We start from the raw sequence: 16,662 nt of genomic DNA, 5'->3' as shown, positions 1-16,662 counted from the left end.
CACCTACGAGGAAGTAGAGCTGCAGGTGGAAGGAGGATGTGACAGATGCATAATAAAGAATCATCAAAAATCAAAATGATATCATCACACAGCTGAATGAACAAAAAAACATGAACAATAAGCCTCGAATGACGATCTCACAAAGAAAACATGAGAGCTCTCCAGACAAATAGCATAACAGAATCTGAAGATGTATGTTTTATTTAGTTTTATTTAACCCTTCGTGTCTTCAGCCCCACTGCAATTAAGATTTAACAGGGAGACACATGGGAATGGGAAAATGGTGGTGATGCTCTTACATCAGATTTACAGCAGATCTGTTTTCATTTGTGGTAAATTTCAACTCTCTCGTCTAAAAATGTTTGGTTTAATAACACATCCATTAAAATCATAAGTTTGTTGTCAGTAGCACTAAAGTTTCTCTCTAAATCATTGTATCATTTTTATTTTCATCATGAAGCATCACATTCACAAGGGGTATTAAAATAGTTTTGAAATTTAAAACACTGTTTTACTTTCTGAGACCTTTCAAACTGTCCTGCCAGACAAGGAGGTCAGATACAGCAGCCTACCTCGGATTCACAGGAGATGACCTCTGAACTGTGTTATTAGAAAGGAATACTTTATGAATAGGCAAGAGTATACAGTTGGTCAGGGGTTAGGGCTGGCCAAGAAACATGGTAATCCCTCTTGCTGCTTTGTGTCTGGAAGAAATGCATTTCTAAGTTCACCTTTTATCATGCACAAAAAAAGGAGACACAAAAAAATCCTCCACAACTGACTTAATATATCAGACCCCCACAGTTCCTTAGTGCAGTCTTTTAGGTCAGTCTTTTATCTCAGTTTAAAAAACCTGCTTGTGCACTCATTCCTTAAAGGGATTGTACACGTAGCAAGATAACACACGTATACGATTGCAGCTCTGATAAAAGGGAGTGTCACTGAATTTCAGATTTTGTTTTTTTGTTTTTTGCCTTGGAGGAGCACCTGTACATCTGTGCTCTTAAACGTCTGTCCCCTACAGCCAAAAAAAGTCAACAAGCGGTTTATACCGTCCCCTGATGCATAATATAACACTGATGTACAGCTTCAGGGAGAGTAACTTTACAAAGACAGCAGATGTGACAGTATTTAAGATACCATTCAGTGGCAGACAGTGTCTTTCAAGTAGTGGATCTGAAAACGCTTCTATTATACAAAACTATGAACGGGCACTATGGAAATTTTAGTTATGTGGCACCACAAAAATTTTGTTTATGTTTTATTTGAGTTTATTTTATGTTTATGAGATTACAAATTATATTGATATTGCAAACAATACAATTTGGCATATGCCTGTATAATAATAGTTTTCCAGTATAGGAACAGTAATTTGTGGTCACTGCCCTAAAGCATCAGAAAAACAATACTTTATATGTATTTTACATGAATTCTTTAATTGGGACTTTGTCCAAGTGTTTTTATATGTTAGCAAACATCACAAACTTACAATAGGTTCAGGGATGAATGGACGTTGCGTTTTCAATGGACAAGCTTTATGATTAACTGCCCTCATCAACCTTTAGGACTTGGGAGCTCCTGGGTTCTAAACACGTAACCTTGTTAAGGAGGCCCGCGACTGGGGCTGGCTGACCGAAACCCATCTCTGAAACCTTGTTACACTTGCTTTGATGCACAGCCAAGCTCACACAGGCTACATTCTGTACCTAAATGATGTCACATGACAATCCTGATGATTAGAAACCTCTCTTTTTTAAATATGAGTGTGGATTTGTGTTCCTGATCTCTGCCGCTCAGATGGAAACATAATGCAATTTGCCACCTGTTACAAGTGCTGCGGCTTTATGAAAGCACCCCTGCGCTTCCTCCTGTCATTTGTCTGACAGGACGGAGGTCATCTTCTGATGTCTGAGTCACAGTGGACAGGATGCTCTTTGATTTGTATCGGATGGATGATAACCTAATGACAATAGATGTCGGCAGAAAACTACAAATCTTGCAGAGACTTGGGGTTTGAATGGGGTTCTCAATCATGCTTTTTAAAAAACTTAATTTATGTTGTTGTCTGGACCTTTGAATACAATCCAGGGTCCAGAACCTTGGGTGGTTACCAGGCCACAGAGCAGGAATGGACCAATTAACTGATTGGTCATATATCATGAGTAATAGCCTATCATTCTTTAAATTATTTAGAGTAAGAAAATGGTAGTTCTTCAGTAGTTCTTTGGGATAGTTCAGGTAAAATAAGCATGTCTAGTGGTTCTACATAGCACTATTAAAGACAGGGGCTACATAGCGCCAAAAGTGCTTTAAAAGTTAGGTAGGTCACGGGAGGGCAATACCTGATAATGTCTGGAAAGGAAGCATCCTAAAACAGGTTAAAAACACAACTAATTGGTTCTTTGTGTATGCCAGAGGGATGTTTCCAGATACTGCATATTTCCAAAAGGGCCCACGCTTCCCTTGTCGAAGTTTCACTGCATGAGAACTAAAGAAAGTATCCCCACTCGTCATAATGGCAGCGGTGGGATTCGAACCCACGCCTCCAGAGAGACTGGAGCCTAAATCCAGCGCCTTAGACCGCTCGGCCACGCTACCCTGACACAGTGAATACACCTGATCGAAAATCGACTCACCTGCAGCAGTTCCTCTCGAGTTACAGAAGCGTCTGAGTCCAGGCATCTCAACCTCTGCTCATAAAGTCCTTTGAACTCGTTTAGGAGCTGTTTGATATTGTTTGTGGCAGTCCCAGTACCCTGGACGCCCACTTTCAGTTCAGCTCCTCTCGAGAGAGAGGTTAGATTCAAGGTATCACTCTCCTGACCACAAAGCTTCAAGATTTCTTCTGACTCTGCTGTTGTTGTCTTTTGGCTCATGGTCGTGCAGGTTTTCAGCAGTTCACGAATAAACTGCCTGTACTTATTTTGAAACAAACCGCAGGCTTGAAAAAGCTAACTAGCTAACAATACCACACTTAATCACGGCGTGTCACTCAAACATTTGCTCAGCCTTAAGTTTACATCAATAGCCAACTGCGGAGCAACCTTTAGAAAGTCTATTCTTGACATTCTCAGTGAATGGAAGACATTATCCGCGTTACTGTGTGTGAATTACCGTGACTTCACCATTAACTTGGTCGCTATGTGCCGTTACTACAACGGTGGACTTTGAATTAATCATTTCCAGTCAGATCGACGCTTCCTCCTACAGTTTGCCGCTACATTGGCGCTGTGTTATCTCATTGGTTAAGGTTGACCACCTGAGTCATAATCGTGACGTTCGTGCAGACCATTGGCGAATTTCCTTAAAGAGGCGGGCTATGTTTTTGCTACCCGGAAATACAAAGTGTTTTCGTCGTATCCATCCATGGTCGTGTCAGAGGGGTCCGGGATACATTCAGTTCACCCTTCCCCTGAAAATAAAGGAAATGGGTAAATATCTCTTCGTTGTGTTGTTTAGCGAACCTTCCAGTCTGCGGTGTGCTCTTCCACACCCTGATATTTCCACACAAGCCCAAATGCGACAAAACGGGTTCTTTTGAACGGTGTTATTAGCTTCTTGTTCCTCTTAATTGAGCCTGTAAAGTACATTTGTTGTCTGTTTTTTCTGCATGTTTGCGTTTATAATCAAATCGATTTTTGATATATACCAGTGCGTACAATGGTATAAATGATCAGCTATTGTGAATTGTGCTATTGTGAACATCGTGAGTCATCTCCTGATATATTTACCAACTGCAACTTTGAATGCTAACCTAACCTTGTGAAAGTGCGTTTTTTCAAGAGTACGTTATACTGCTCCACACATAACTCCATTATTCCCCCTAAATAATCAGTGCCAGAGATCAAAACCTCCCACCTTGAGATTCAAGGCAAACTTGATCTTATTGATTTTCAAGAGAGTACTCATCACTCAGTTCATTTCTCTCATCCCAATCATCTCTACTCTTATCTGTCTCTTGGTTATATCTCTCTTTTTGGGTGGCTTTGACTGCTCTGCTCTTGCACACTCTGCCAAAACCTAATCCCCACTGTGATTATCACATAATGCTCTTGCCTTATTATCAAAATGGAACAGATTTGGGGTTTGTTGTCGTTAAAGACTGATGGGCATGGGCTAAAAAATTAAGAGACAGTGTCATTATGAGGTGAATGTGGAGCGGCTGGATGATTACATGAGATTGAAGTATAGGCACGTGCCTCTGGAGCTGCACACTTAGTGTAATGAGTGTGTTTTTAAGGGAGTCACTGAAGTTAAATTGGACTATGATCTCACTCTGGGGTCATAAGGTCATTCTGTACAGGTTCCAGATGAAGGAAAGTGATAAAGGCAGTGCAGTGGGGTTATCTGTGCACTTACTTGGAAGGAATTCAGCCCTAGATGGATTAAGTTTATAGTTTCAGTCATTTTACACAGCAACAAACTTCACATTTTTATAAATTTTATTCCACAGAAAAGCTTCCTCTCAGTTGAGGCTTTTCCGCTCCACAGACATTTTAATTGTTGAAGGGATAAAAAAAAACAGACAAAATGTTTCATCATTTATTATGCCCATGTTTTTCATGCATAAAGAGAAGCTGAGAAATGTGCTGATCAAATATTCCTCGGCATAACACATTCTTTTTGCATGAGGTGAGGCCCCAGTGATCTCTCATTGACTCCTCTGGAAGACACAACCATTCTCTCCCTTTTATTAGCTGTTTCGCTTTTTCCTCCACATTCATTGTGCCTCTCTGCCCTCTAAATGTTTCATTACTTTTTAAGTTGTTTTTTTTGCAGACCTCTGTACTTATTACTCATACAGCCTTAGCATACTGAACCTTCGTACTCATGAAATCAATTAATTCTCTTAAATAATTTACCTTCTGAGCAAACCAGATTAAGCAGAGCACATTTTTTGTGTGTCAGATGGGCTGCTTGAACTGATGTGCATTTTTTTTTTTGTGTTCAGGCATTAACTTGGCCCTCACCCCTTGGCTCGGAGGAGTCTTTGGTGATTAGAAAAAGAGGAGAGCCTTGATAAAGCATTAGTGTGTGATGTGCACACACACACACACACACACACACACTCACAGCCTGAAGGCCCCTCTGTGCATTTGCACACATTCATTTTTCATGAAACAGACTCATAACAATTAGTCTGGTTACCGCCTGGGTAATCTTAGCGTCCCCGTAATGCCTGTGATCTGCTGTATGACATCACTCTCTTAAAAGTTCTAAATCTGACATTCTCATCCGTTTTCATAGTGAGGACATTAGCAGGCCATGGCTAATAGGCCCACGCTCCTTCCTGGCGAAAGAAGGGCAATAAAGTGAGGGAGTGTGTGGAGGGGGGGGGGGGGGGGGGGGGGGGGGGGTGGGGTAAGGAGTGCTCAGACAAATAGGTTTTATTCACCAGAGCTTTTACACAAATTAATTTACATGAGTGAGCGAAGAAAATGTAAAGTTGTAATCCAGTGTGCTTTGCCAATGCATAGCCTATTTCTCGCTACAAGCATCATAGAAAGCCAAGTGAACATTTATGCATTATTTCAGCAAATATATTATGCTAACAACCATAGCTAAGTGCTTAGGAATTTGAGGACTACACCATGCCAGGAGCTAAATCGAGACTTTTGGACACACAGTTTCCAACTGGCAAGGAATGATAGCCTTGTGTGCAGTTTCACAGTGCTTGTCCGCTTCAGAAAAAGCAAAACACAATCCCCCAGAGATTTTCCACCTTACCAGCATCCGGCAGTCTGTAGTCCCCTGCCCTAAACACCCCTATCCCCTCCCTAGACACCAAAGCCAAGGTCAAGAAAAAGTACAACCTTCCTCTGTCTGTAGGCTATTCCCTGGATGCCCGTGCCTCAGTATGTATGCTTTAGGAATGTTCCCTCCTCCTTTATTGTGACCACCAGTCTCAAGGTCAGCTCTGAGGGAGAGATTTGTGCTTATCTGTTTTCCCCTTCCCTCATTTTTTTCTCCTTAGCTATTTTTGCCCCCACTTTTTTCCTTCACTGTACCAGTAGACAGTAGTTCAGAGCACCCAGCTGACATATTGTCTGACACGTCTGTCTTTTTGTCTGTCCATCTTTCTGCTGGGAAACTGTCATTAATGCCCATTGTCTAGTTTTCAGAGGACCCAGTGCAGCTGCAAGGCTTCAGTCTCATGCTCTGTACGCTTTTGTTGCCTTGTCTCTCCTTCCTCACACTGGTCATGGCCCCTTTTGCCTTGAAGCTATGTTGCAGTGTGTTCCCTGTTAGATTGGATATTGTTGTTGTTGTCTGTATGCTATGGTAGTCAGCCTTGAGTCAGTGCACTATCTTTGTCTGAACAAGATGCACAAGCTAAGGGAACAAGAGCAGAAAAAAACATCTCATCTGACCTGAATCAAAATCACCTTTAATATTCCCAGAAAGATGTTTTTAAAGTAAGCAAGACCTCAGAGTTTTCAGGTGATTTTCTGTGGCTTTTCAGTGAACTCCTGTAACCTGCCTTCTGACTCTGTCCGCTGTCAGCCGCTGACTCTCTAAGTTACCACATTTTTTTTTCCTTCAGGTCGCATGGCTTGCTTACCCACGAGAGAATCATCAAGTCAATATATCTCATCAAGTGTGTGTGTGCGCATGTGAGTGAATATGTCAGAGGGAAAGAGTCTGTCTTCTTGTATCTGTGTATACTTTTTGTGTGCAAATGCTGTAGTGTCTGTCCTTTAGAGCACACACCGCTCCAGTACTCTGTAAACACTGGCATTGACTGTGACTTTTGACTATTACATAAGGAACATGGATTTCCAGCTGTCCACAGTAAAAGCCCTGTAAATTCAAATGCTTAATTTTTATAGGCAGCCCAGCATTGACTGAAGTGTCTGCTTGTTATATATTTGGCAAGTGCTGCAAGTCTGAAGGGAAGCTGTCAATAGCAATCCCAGCTATTGATATGGCAGTGGGCAGGAGATGTTACTTGGCCCCCGACTCCGGCATCCCTCTGATCTCTCTACATCATAATTACATTAATATTGACAGACCCTTGACAATAGTCACATTACTATTGATAGGTGGCTGTCAATACTGTGTTTCCCCAAATAAAACATATTCATTCATAACTTGTAAACTGCTCGATAAAAGGCTTTGAAAAGAATATTGGACCCGGCCGGGTTTACTCTCCCGAGAGGGCTGCTGCTGTGATGGGGATTTCCACCACCTGGCTGTGTGTGTGTATGTGTGTGTGTTTAACTATGGACTGATAGATTAATTTAGCTCTGTACTGGAGCTCTGCATAGATCAAGTCTACCCTTGACATACATACATAGTCACACACAGGGACATAATCTGCACATTTTCTCCCATCAAGGAAAACTTTCAGATTAAGCTAAACAAATGGAGCCAGTTTATTGGTTAGCATGCACATTCAGGCTACCTCTATTTTCTTTTAATCCAAACTCTACTTCCATCACAGGCGAGGTTCTAGTCACTAAACATGGCAGCATTTCAAATGCAGCTCAGCAAATTTGTCACACCTGCTTACTTCGACATGAATTCACTCTTTTTTCATTCATTTGCTAATTCTAACTTCGTTGGATGGTGTATCCTGGCTCTATTGAAACATCATGAATACACGGATGGTCCTGTGCACCACAATAAACCCGAGCATCGCCACAGCATATTAGAAGTTTTTTTTCAACTCCTTGAGAAATGTCTAAAGTGACCATCATCTCTCTCTCTTTCTGTCAAAACTGCCATATTTACCCAGCTGAAATCTCTTTTAAAGCCTCGTGACAAATCCTGTTCAGCGAAACACAAAAGCCACTGTCAAGAAAAGGCCTCTCTGTCTCTCTCTCTCTCGCTCTCTCTCTCGCTCTCTCGCTGTCGGCCTCTTGCTCTGTCTCTCCTTGCGTTAGTTAGTCTCCCACTTCTTAAGCATTTCATTTGAGAAAAGGGCAGATAAAACTGGGGGAACTGTGAGCAGTTTGGAAACGTATGCAGTGCAAAATAGCCCAGACGTCACAACGGTGAGATCCCATATGGAGTCAACTCAAGGGGGAGGAAAATTGCTCCACATTTGGCAGATGTTTACGGTGTACCAGAGACTGTGCCGTTAGCCTAATCCCTAGTGATGTGATTTGTACACACACCCCTATCTCCAGAGGGAGCAGGCACCAAGAGCCCCTGGGCTTCACCTCCTCTGTGTGCATGTGTGTGTGTTTATACAGTGGAGAGAGCAGTCTAAGACCCCCTGCTCCTCTGCATTGCACAGCTCAAAGGTTGCATTAAAGATGGGTTTTACATGTGAAAAGTGATTTCCGTTCCTATGTAGAAAGAAAAATAACCTTCCTAACAGGATGGGCCTCACCTCCGGGGCCTCATTCCTCCCAACAACCTAGTTGTCCTTTAATAGATGTGCCTCTCTATAGGCTTTATTCATCTTCATCTTGACTTTTTTTACAACACAAATCTTGTTTTTTGCAGCTTTGGTCATCATTGGGGGCAGATTTTTACCCTTCTGTTTCATTTGTTTAAAACCGGTCTGATCACTGGTGTTGGTGTCCTTGTACGCTATAGCAGAAAGCCATTTTTTTACAAAGTTTCTATTGTCAACATTAAGTTGGTAAATACAGTATCATGGAATCCAGGAATGATGACCCAAACTAAACAAAAATAACACCCAGGCTATAGAAAGACAGTGATGTATAGACATGATTAACACGTCCTTGTTGTTTATATTTTTCCAACAGGTTTTGAAAGTGAAAAAAGAACAGATGAAGATTCTGGTCCAGAAACTGATGCTGACCTGCAGACGCCAGTATTGCGCATCAGCCAGCTGGATGCCCTTGAGCTGGACTCATCCCTTGAGCAGCTTCTATGGACCCAGTTCTCCCAGTGCTTCCAGAACTGTCGCCCAGGCCTGCTCACCCCGCTGGAGCCTGAGCTGAGGGCCCTGCTCCAGCTGCTCCTGTGGAGGTTCACACTGTATTCTAGCAGCACTACTATAGGCCAGTCTTTACTGAGCCTGTGCTACCACAACACCCTTTCTTCGTCACTTCGTTACAGACCTCTGTCCCGCAGGCAGAAGCTGGGGCTGGTGCTGCTCAGCACAGGTTCACGCTGGCTTCAGGAACGTTCACACACTCTGCTGCTGTGTATGGGTTTGAATGCAGGAGGGCCTGTGTCTGAGAGAGACGGTGGTTTCCTCCAACAGAGCATCCGCAAATCTCTGACCCTTGTTTCAAGCGTCACCCAGCTCGCAAGTCTCATCAACTTCCTTGTGTTCCTGAGGAAAGGTCGCCATCCTGTCCTGGCTGAAAGGATCGTGGGAGCTCGGGCAGTTTTCAGCAAGCCGAACGTGATTCGGGACGTAACCTACCAGTACATGAACCGTGAGCTGCTGTGGCACGGTTTTGCAGAGTTCCTTATCTTCCTGTTACCACTGATCAATACAAGAAGACTGAAGGCAACAGCGTCTTCCTTAGTTTTTGGTAGAGCAAGCAGTGATGGAGAGGCAGCAACTGGAGGCCAAGGGGTGTTCAAAGAGTGTGGACTGTGCGGAGAGTGGCCCACCATGCCTCATACAGTGGGCTGCCAACATGTTTTCTGCTACTACTGCATCAAAAGCCACAGCATTGCAGACCCTTACCTCACCTGTTCCAAGTGTGGTGCAAAGGCAGGACAGCCTGAGCCGGTCAGGTTGGAGGTGCAGATTGGCAGGTGATGATGTGAAGAAGGTGTCATGACTCAGTGTGTCTTGAAATGACAGGGATTTGTTGAAATTTAAATGGTGATTCATATTTTTGTAGCTGAACAAATGGAATACGCATATGCCGTTACTAACCTCCTGTGTATCATTATGTAAATTAATCTTAAAGTTTGCTGCATTTTGATGAAAATCTATTAAATAAATAACTTTAATGTGAAGATATTTAGTAAAGATAGGATCATATGAAAACATGAAGAAAGGCCTTCAGCAGTCCTCCTTCTGTGAGCTTCCCTTTCTTTTTTTTGAAAGATTCACATTGTAATCATGGATGACTTTATGACAGGACTTCGGTCTTTATGATGTCTGTCTGTGTCTTTTCTGAACACACATCGACCTGCTATGTTTAATGTATGTGTGCATATATTGACAGTTCTGTGCCCCTTCGTTTCTCTGTCTGGACTTTGGACAGAACTATTTGTCTTTGGTGCACTGGACAGACTACAGAGAACCACTCAGAGCATATATTTGATGAGTGAACGTGTTGATTTATGATCCAAATTGGCTGTGTGTTAGCACGTGTGTGTACTTGTGTCTGTGTGTGTTTTTGAAATGGGAATATTTGTTCTGATGAAAAATGCAGAAAGTCAGCTGAATAAATAATGGGAGGAATTTCTGATGCCTCTCATCATGGCCAAATTAGCATTTGTTGTGTATTTTGTGCCTAAATTGTATTTCAACATCATTAAAATTGATAGAGTGCTACCTCTTGGGTGTTTATTTAGTTAAGTGGAGGAGAGAGAGATGAGGGAAAGTTATAACAATCAGCACACTTCTCTCTAGACAGGCCCAGTCGTTCTAACTCCCATTATCCGTTTTCACAGCACCCCAACATGCTCAAGATCAAGGGGGCAGCCGGGGGCTTGGATTGACTCTCTCTCACACACACACACACACAGACTTGACAGCCAGCCTCTCTTTTCCCTTGGCCTTTCTCTCTTTTGCTGCCTTTCCATCTCTCTCCCTCTGTAATCTCTAGGGCCCTCGCCCCTATAAGACTGTAGTAAACTGTACCAAAACCCTGGCAGTCGTCTCCTTCCTCGCAGGCGAATTACTCTCTAATCCCTGTAATGAGTCCAAAGATGCTTATTTATGCTGGAGTTAACCTCCACCAGTGAGCCCAGCCCCCGGCCAAACGCACCCCAGCTGAGTGAAGCCTTTCCTTGGCAGGAGTGGGTTGGGGGGGGGGGGGGCTACCTCCCACCTCTCCATCCCTCCCCCTACCTCCCTTCTTCTGCTCTGATCACTTGGGCTTAATTGCTGATTGCTAAGACGATCAATCGGAACTGCAGGCGTGATAGAAAGCCTATTGCGGAGAGCTGGTTTCACATCTGCAGGCTCAGAAAGACGTACACACATTTGAGGTTAATGTTGCTGTTGAGTGCAGAGGATAAAGCATGAAATATTTGTCTTCATGAGGTGCACGAATGCCCTGAAGAATACTGGGTGGTGTACTGGCTGATCTTAAATTATTTATGTTACTAACCGATGTGATCTTTATTTGTCCTAGAACTTCCACAGGTATAGTATGTGATTGAGTATGTCCTTGGTGGTAATCCAAGGCCAAAATGAATGAATTTTATGGTGTAGAGCTCATATAAAAGTATTGAAATAGCCCCGTGGATTACAAGAGAATGTACATTTTAAGGTAGGGGTTACAATCCTGGATGATGATTGGTTTTGACGTGCTTAGGGGTCCTCTCTCACATCAAGGGCATTTTGACTAATGAATCCTATAGCAATGCATATAAAGCTCAAGACAGGGAAAAGCATTTGTCAATATTTTATGCACTACATTACATTAATGTACGGCAAGTCCCAGAAAGAGAGATTAAGGAGATGTTTGAGATTAGGGATGCATATATGATCAGCCGTAATGCCGCAGGGACATGTCATTGTCTTAACATTCAGATAGACTTACAATCGAAACCTTTTTGCAGATATTACTCTACAACTCTAACTGAAGTCCCCAGTCCTCAGGAAAAAGGAAAGATAAAGAAGAAATTGTGCATTAAAGTCTATTAATTGAGTTAGGCCATGGATTGAATTAGTGGGAAGTTGGAACAGGACTCTGGACTTAAGGAAGGTAGCTAAGGCTCCGTTAAGCCTATCTGTCTTTGGATCTTTTCTAATTCACAGGCGGCGCGTGGAGAAGAAAAAGAGGAAGAAGCCCAGATTCCCAGCGGCTATGCAAAGCAATCTGCACATTCACACGCAGCCATTTAGGGAGCAAATTGGCCCTGTGCCCCCTCTGACGAAGGTTTTAAGAGAAAGGGAATTAGGGCGTTGAATCCCTAACTAGATCTCCTTCTTTGATGAGCCTCTTTATCCGCCTGTCCCTCATCTCCATTTCTTTGATGTTAGGCGTTGATTTTCCTGATTAAGTAGTTTTTAAAGTAAAAAGCTCTTCTCTGGGCTCTGTAATACTGGGTACTTTACTGTACCTATTGTAGGTTCGTTTGTGTGCATGCTTGTTGAATGGTCCATCTGTGGTATTCTTTAATTGGAACAGAGCCCTTGGCTTGCAGATAATAATAAGGATAGTACAATAGCTCTGATTCGTACATGCATATTTTTCTGTGAGAAAGAATGTTATCATTTAAGCTTATGCCTGGCTTTTACCTCTTCATTTGAAATGGCTAGAAGGACTCAGAAAGCCCTATGCTTCACTAATGTAATTAAAGGGTAAAAACACCTGTGCTTTTTTCCACATCAGCAAAATTCCATCTCAGATTCTCATGGTGTGAGCTTACTTTTCAACAGGTAACTGTTGAAAAACTGCAACCTTCTTGTAATGGGGAGATATTTCCAACAACTCACATAACTTTAAAAGAGCGAATGACATTATTTTCATGCCAAGAAAAGATGAAACAAAAATGCACTATTTATTTTTTGATACCTCAGAGGATTTCTGACACCTGTGTAGTGTTGTTTCTTGTGGCATGTCCAATATGTCAATAGGAGTTACAAGTATCTCTCATATTTCATCTATTCAATAAAAAACATGCCAAACATAAAACACCAAAATTCCTCCAAGGTAGTGAAATCCTAGGTGTGCTCCAGTTCAGGGCTTCAGCCGCTGTGGGTACGTGTGTTATGAGAGTTCTTTCAACACCTGCTGGGCCTTTGGATACCACCGGGCCCAATTATCTTACTCTGCCTCCTCTTCTTAACCACCTCTTCAGTGTAACAGGTCAGGGGAACAATCAATCACAGCTAAAATAAGGAAGTAATTTCCTAAGCTTTTATCGTGGTGTTGAGGTTTTGTCTGGTTGCATTTCTCACCATTAGAAAGATAGAGCTGCGCTGTTTTGGGAATATAGAGAATTTGGCCTTTCTGTTTTTGTTCTCAAGACCCAGGATAATTTGGGCTCAGTATGGGAACTATATGTTCATCTCAATATGTGCAGTTTGGAGGAGCAAATACAAAGATCAAGAAAATACACTAAAAAGTCTCACATCCCATGATACAAGTCGATAAAGGTTATGCGGCTGTATAACTTAAAAAAGTCTAAATGTAGGCTGTATCCTCCTACTCCACATCAGATATCCCTGAAAGCAACCTTGCATGCAGTCACAGACATGAAAGTAAGACTCATATAAATACAATATTAAATATATATCTTGTTGCTGCATACTGATCTTTGTTTTTACCCATTTTTATAAGCTAAAGTTTTTAGAAAACGGTGATATGGTTAATCAAAGTTTTTAAATATTTTACAAACAGGTTTTGTCGACATTATAAATCTGTCTGATCTGTACTTTTTCCCCTGGCTCACCATGGAGCACAGTTTTTCTGGACACTAACAGACAGACTAAAAAACTCTCTTGGAAAAAAAAAAGAAAAAAAGACAAGTGAGGTATTTGACCGCATCAAGTAAAACACCAAACAGATATCAGTAGTGTTTTTTTTTTTTTTAACTTATTTTATATTTCACATCCTCCTACTGTAACACAGGGCTAAAACGATGGAAGCAAACTTTACCTGACCTGTGCTCTGATTGGATGAGTTGGGACAGGAGTAGCACAGGGATTGGACAAACAACCAGAGGGCATCATGGGGGATTATACACAGGTGTGTTATGGTGCGCCTGGGGTAAGATCTGCCAAAGCCAAGCAGCCTATTTGTGTGTGTGTGTGTGTGTGTGTGTGCATCCTTCAGTCTGTGCGTGTGTTTAGCCATCTCAGTCCTCTTCCCACTGATGTCTAGAACAGACTAAATGAGCAATAATCTGCACACATCCCTCCAGATGTCCCAGTGAATTTCCTGTGGCTTAAGGCGCCAGCTGAGCTCTTTTAAAGTTTTGATAACTTCTGCAAATGTGATTGAACCTCTGCTTGTTCAGGAATGTGGTGCGGGACACAATGTGCTTACTCCCATTTCCCCTCAAAGAGATGAAAAAGGAGGCATGCGCATGGCTCCGGAACTAATGCACCTATTGGTACAATATAGTCATGTTCACGTTTTATATTTGATGCGTGGTGTACAAGCTGAGAAATAAAATCTTAAATTATTCTTATAGATGCATTTTTAGTAGCACTAACGTTACAAAAATTATTGTCAGACAAATGTCACAATGTGCAGATATTAAGCAAAATCACACTGCCAAAAACCCCAAAGTCTTTGTGTTTCCGTCTCTTGTTGTTGAGCTCTCTTTTTTTGTACCAACAATATGGTGTAGATATTTTGTTTCATATTGTTAGAGCTCAGACTATAGTCTCATTTCCACGAAGATATACTGTTATTGTGAAGAAAAAGCCTCTGATCATTGTGCAATCAGCCAGAAGTTGTCAGCAACAACAGAGGAGAATAGTGGAGTAGAACAGAGCTTTATTCCCCACCATCTGTCAATCAGTGTTACTTCAAGGCCCTCAATCCACACAAGCTAGCAAAGACAAGCAGGAGCACATGTAAAGTGACATGAATATTTGATGATGTCCTGCCAATCTCACTGCCATTACTTCAATTCATTGACAAAATCTAATATTTAGAATCTCCAAGAGCCAAGTTGAGAAGAAAAATATGTGAGAATGTAAAACAGAAACACAATAATGACCATGGATGGAAAGAATTTTCAAAGGCGCAGCCTCATGTGGGCATAGAAAGAATCACGAACCCTGCATGTAAAGATAATATGGAGTTTCTGTCTGGGAAAGGTAACAAGAGGAATTTCTAAATTACATGTGTAGGCAACACGCCGAACAATGAGAACAGCAGGCAGAAAAAGCCTAACCCTGTTAAGTATGAGGCTGTCGGGGTAATGACAATGTATTTGTGCATTTCAGCATCTTGGAATCTCCGGCTTGCCGGGGAAGGAAGAAATATAATTTTTGTGGTTGCCATGGATACCTGTGTGTGAAGGTTTTGCTGCGAGTCTCGACTCCTCTAGGAGATCAGTGAACCGCATGTGTCAACTGGCATTAACCTGCTCAGTCCAACAGATGCATGGAGACACATATGCACAAGAAAGAATAATAAACACACACAAACACAGACATTAACCTTCCCGTCTGAACACAGAGTACAGCACAAACCCAACTGCTGCATCTAAAATCACAGCTGTGAGGAGATGTGCTGGCTGTCGGAGCTGATATACCCTTGAGTGAACCTGTAGCTGTAACCTGATGGAAAAGCTTTGATTATGATGTTGTTCTGTTGTACGACATGAGGTCTGAACCTCCACTGTGGAGTTTGTTCCCTCCGAAAAGACTAAGTCCTCCCTGCTAAAGACTCTAATACTGAACCCTTTTCTGTATTTACTTTTATTTTCTCTGGTGTAGAGCTCTCAAAAATTATCAGCTGCCATGTTTTCGTATAATCTAATTCTCTTATTTTGGTTGAGATTTCATTATGATTTCAGCCCATTTTCATTCACTACCAAATAATTTATGTGCGGTACTTTAGCTTAATATGTAGCGCATTAAGCCAGGGTTAGAGGATCGTTCCAAGTGGGACCATGTCAACTAAATTATTCATTTATATTCCTGTAGCACCCACCAAATTAATATATATGCACACCATAAGTGACCCTGTTAGAACAGGGTCAAGTATAGCATGGCATAATATACAAAATACACCCTTTGCCTGTTAGACTGTGCCTCACGTTATGCTGGTGTCTGTTTTTGTTATTTTTATTTTCTTTTTGCATAATTTCAACTAAATCCTTGAAATTTGTATGAGTATCATTTCTCCAAGATTAAGACTTTTGTGGTTTGGCAAAAGTGCAACATCCTTCTCTAGAACGAAATGCTAGCTTGTTTAATAACTGGAGAGATTTATAAAAATCATAAAATGAGGCCTCAGATTTTGTGAAATTTTAACTTGGAATCAGTTCTCTGGCATTTTCATAGTCTCTGTTTTCATCCTCTTCACAAACATGCCAGACTTTTCTCTGTGGGGCCCCTAACTGACATTCTGGGCTCGTTGTCAAGTATTATGTTCTCAAGTGTTTGTGCTTGTCTTCTGCGCCATGCTGCTTGAGTCCTCTCCACCTCATCGACAAAAGGCCTGCACAGCGTTCAGCAGTTATATCTCTGCTTGTCTATATGGGAGCCCGGTGCGTTTTCCCTCAAAGTCAAATTAAAAAGGTATGCCAGAAAACAGAGCGTATCTGCAATTCAGAACACATTTTTCTATCAGACAGGAGATATATTGCCGACTAAGTATTGTCAGATGTTGGCAAATTCCACATATTTTTCATATCCGGCCCCCTGAAACTTGGGGCTGCTTCAAGACTCATGGCACATCATCGACAAAGACTCCGTTTGACCTTAGGAGCACAGGCAGAAATGAACCAAATATCCATTCTGTTTTCTACAAAAATATTTTCTCTGATATAAATGCAATATCACCGGCCATAAATCATTCAGGAATTCATTTGGAAATCATTTGAAAAACACATTTGTTTGGGGAGGGGGGGGTGCTC

General features: G+C 41.9%; 2 protein-coding genes and 1 non-coding gene across 9 annotated transcripts in view; 1 reads left to right on the top strand and 2 right to left on the bottom strand.

The window, feature by feature from the left end:
* The window catches only part of LOC124049492 (trichohyalin-like), a 140,353-nt gene extending 137,131 nt beyond the window's left edge, over nt 1-3,222 (bottom strand). For 6 of the 7 annotated variants that reach the window (XR_006841412.1, XR_006841413.1, XM_046371195.1 and 3 more), the window contains exon 1: nt 2,637-3,222. Coding sequence is in view for 4 of the 7 variants with exons in the window: in XM_046371195.1 (XP_046227151.1) it covers nt 2,637-2,876 (240 nt within the window). In the remaining 3 variants the exon portion in view is untranslated. The remainder of the gene's footprint in view (nt 1-2,636) is intronic. The other variant, XM_046371194.1, reaches the window with a different exon arrangement.
* Nucleotides 2,517-2,598, bottom strand: trnal-uag. Its single transcript has one exon. It is a non-coding gene; the product is annotated as a tRNA-Leu (tRNA).
* A 101-nt stretch (nt 3,223-3,323) lies between the features above and the next one.
* pex2 (peroxisomal biogenesis factor 2) lies at nt 3,324-10,441 on the top strand. Its single transcript, XM_046371970.1, has 2 exons — nt 3,324-3,431; nt 8,721-10,441. The coding sequence occupies exons 1-2, from the start codon at nt 3,428-3,430 to the stop codon at nt 9,692-9,694; spliced, it is 978 nt and encodes a 325-aa protein (XP_046227926.1). The 5' UTR covers nt 3,324-3,427; the 3' UTR covers nt 9,695-10,441.
* Nucleotides 10,442-16,662: the final 6,221 nt, after the last annotated feature.

The sequence above is a fragment of the Scatophagus argus genome, chromosome 18 (assembly GCF_020382885.2).
Source record: "Scatophagus argus isolate fScaArg1 chromosome 18, fScaArg1.pri, whole genome shotgun sequence".
In the NCBI taxonomy this organism is placed as follows: domain Eukaryota; kingdom Metazoa; phylum Chordata; class Actinopteri; family Scatophagidae; genus Scatophagus; species Scatophagus argus.
The sequence above is the reverse complement of the archived record's forward strand: the minus strand, read 5'-3'. Positions and strand labels throughout refer to the sequence as shown.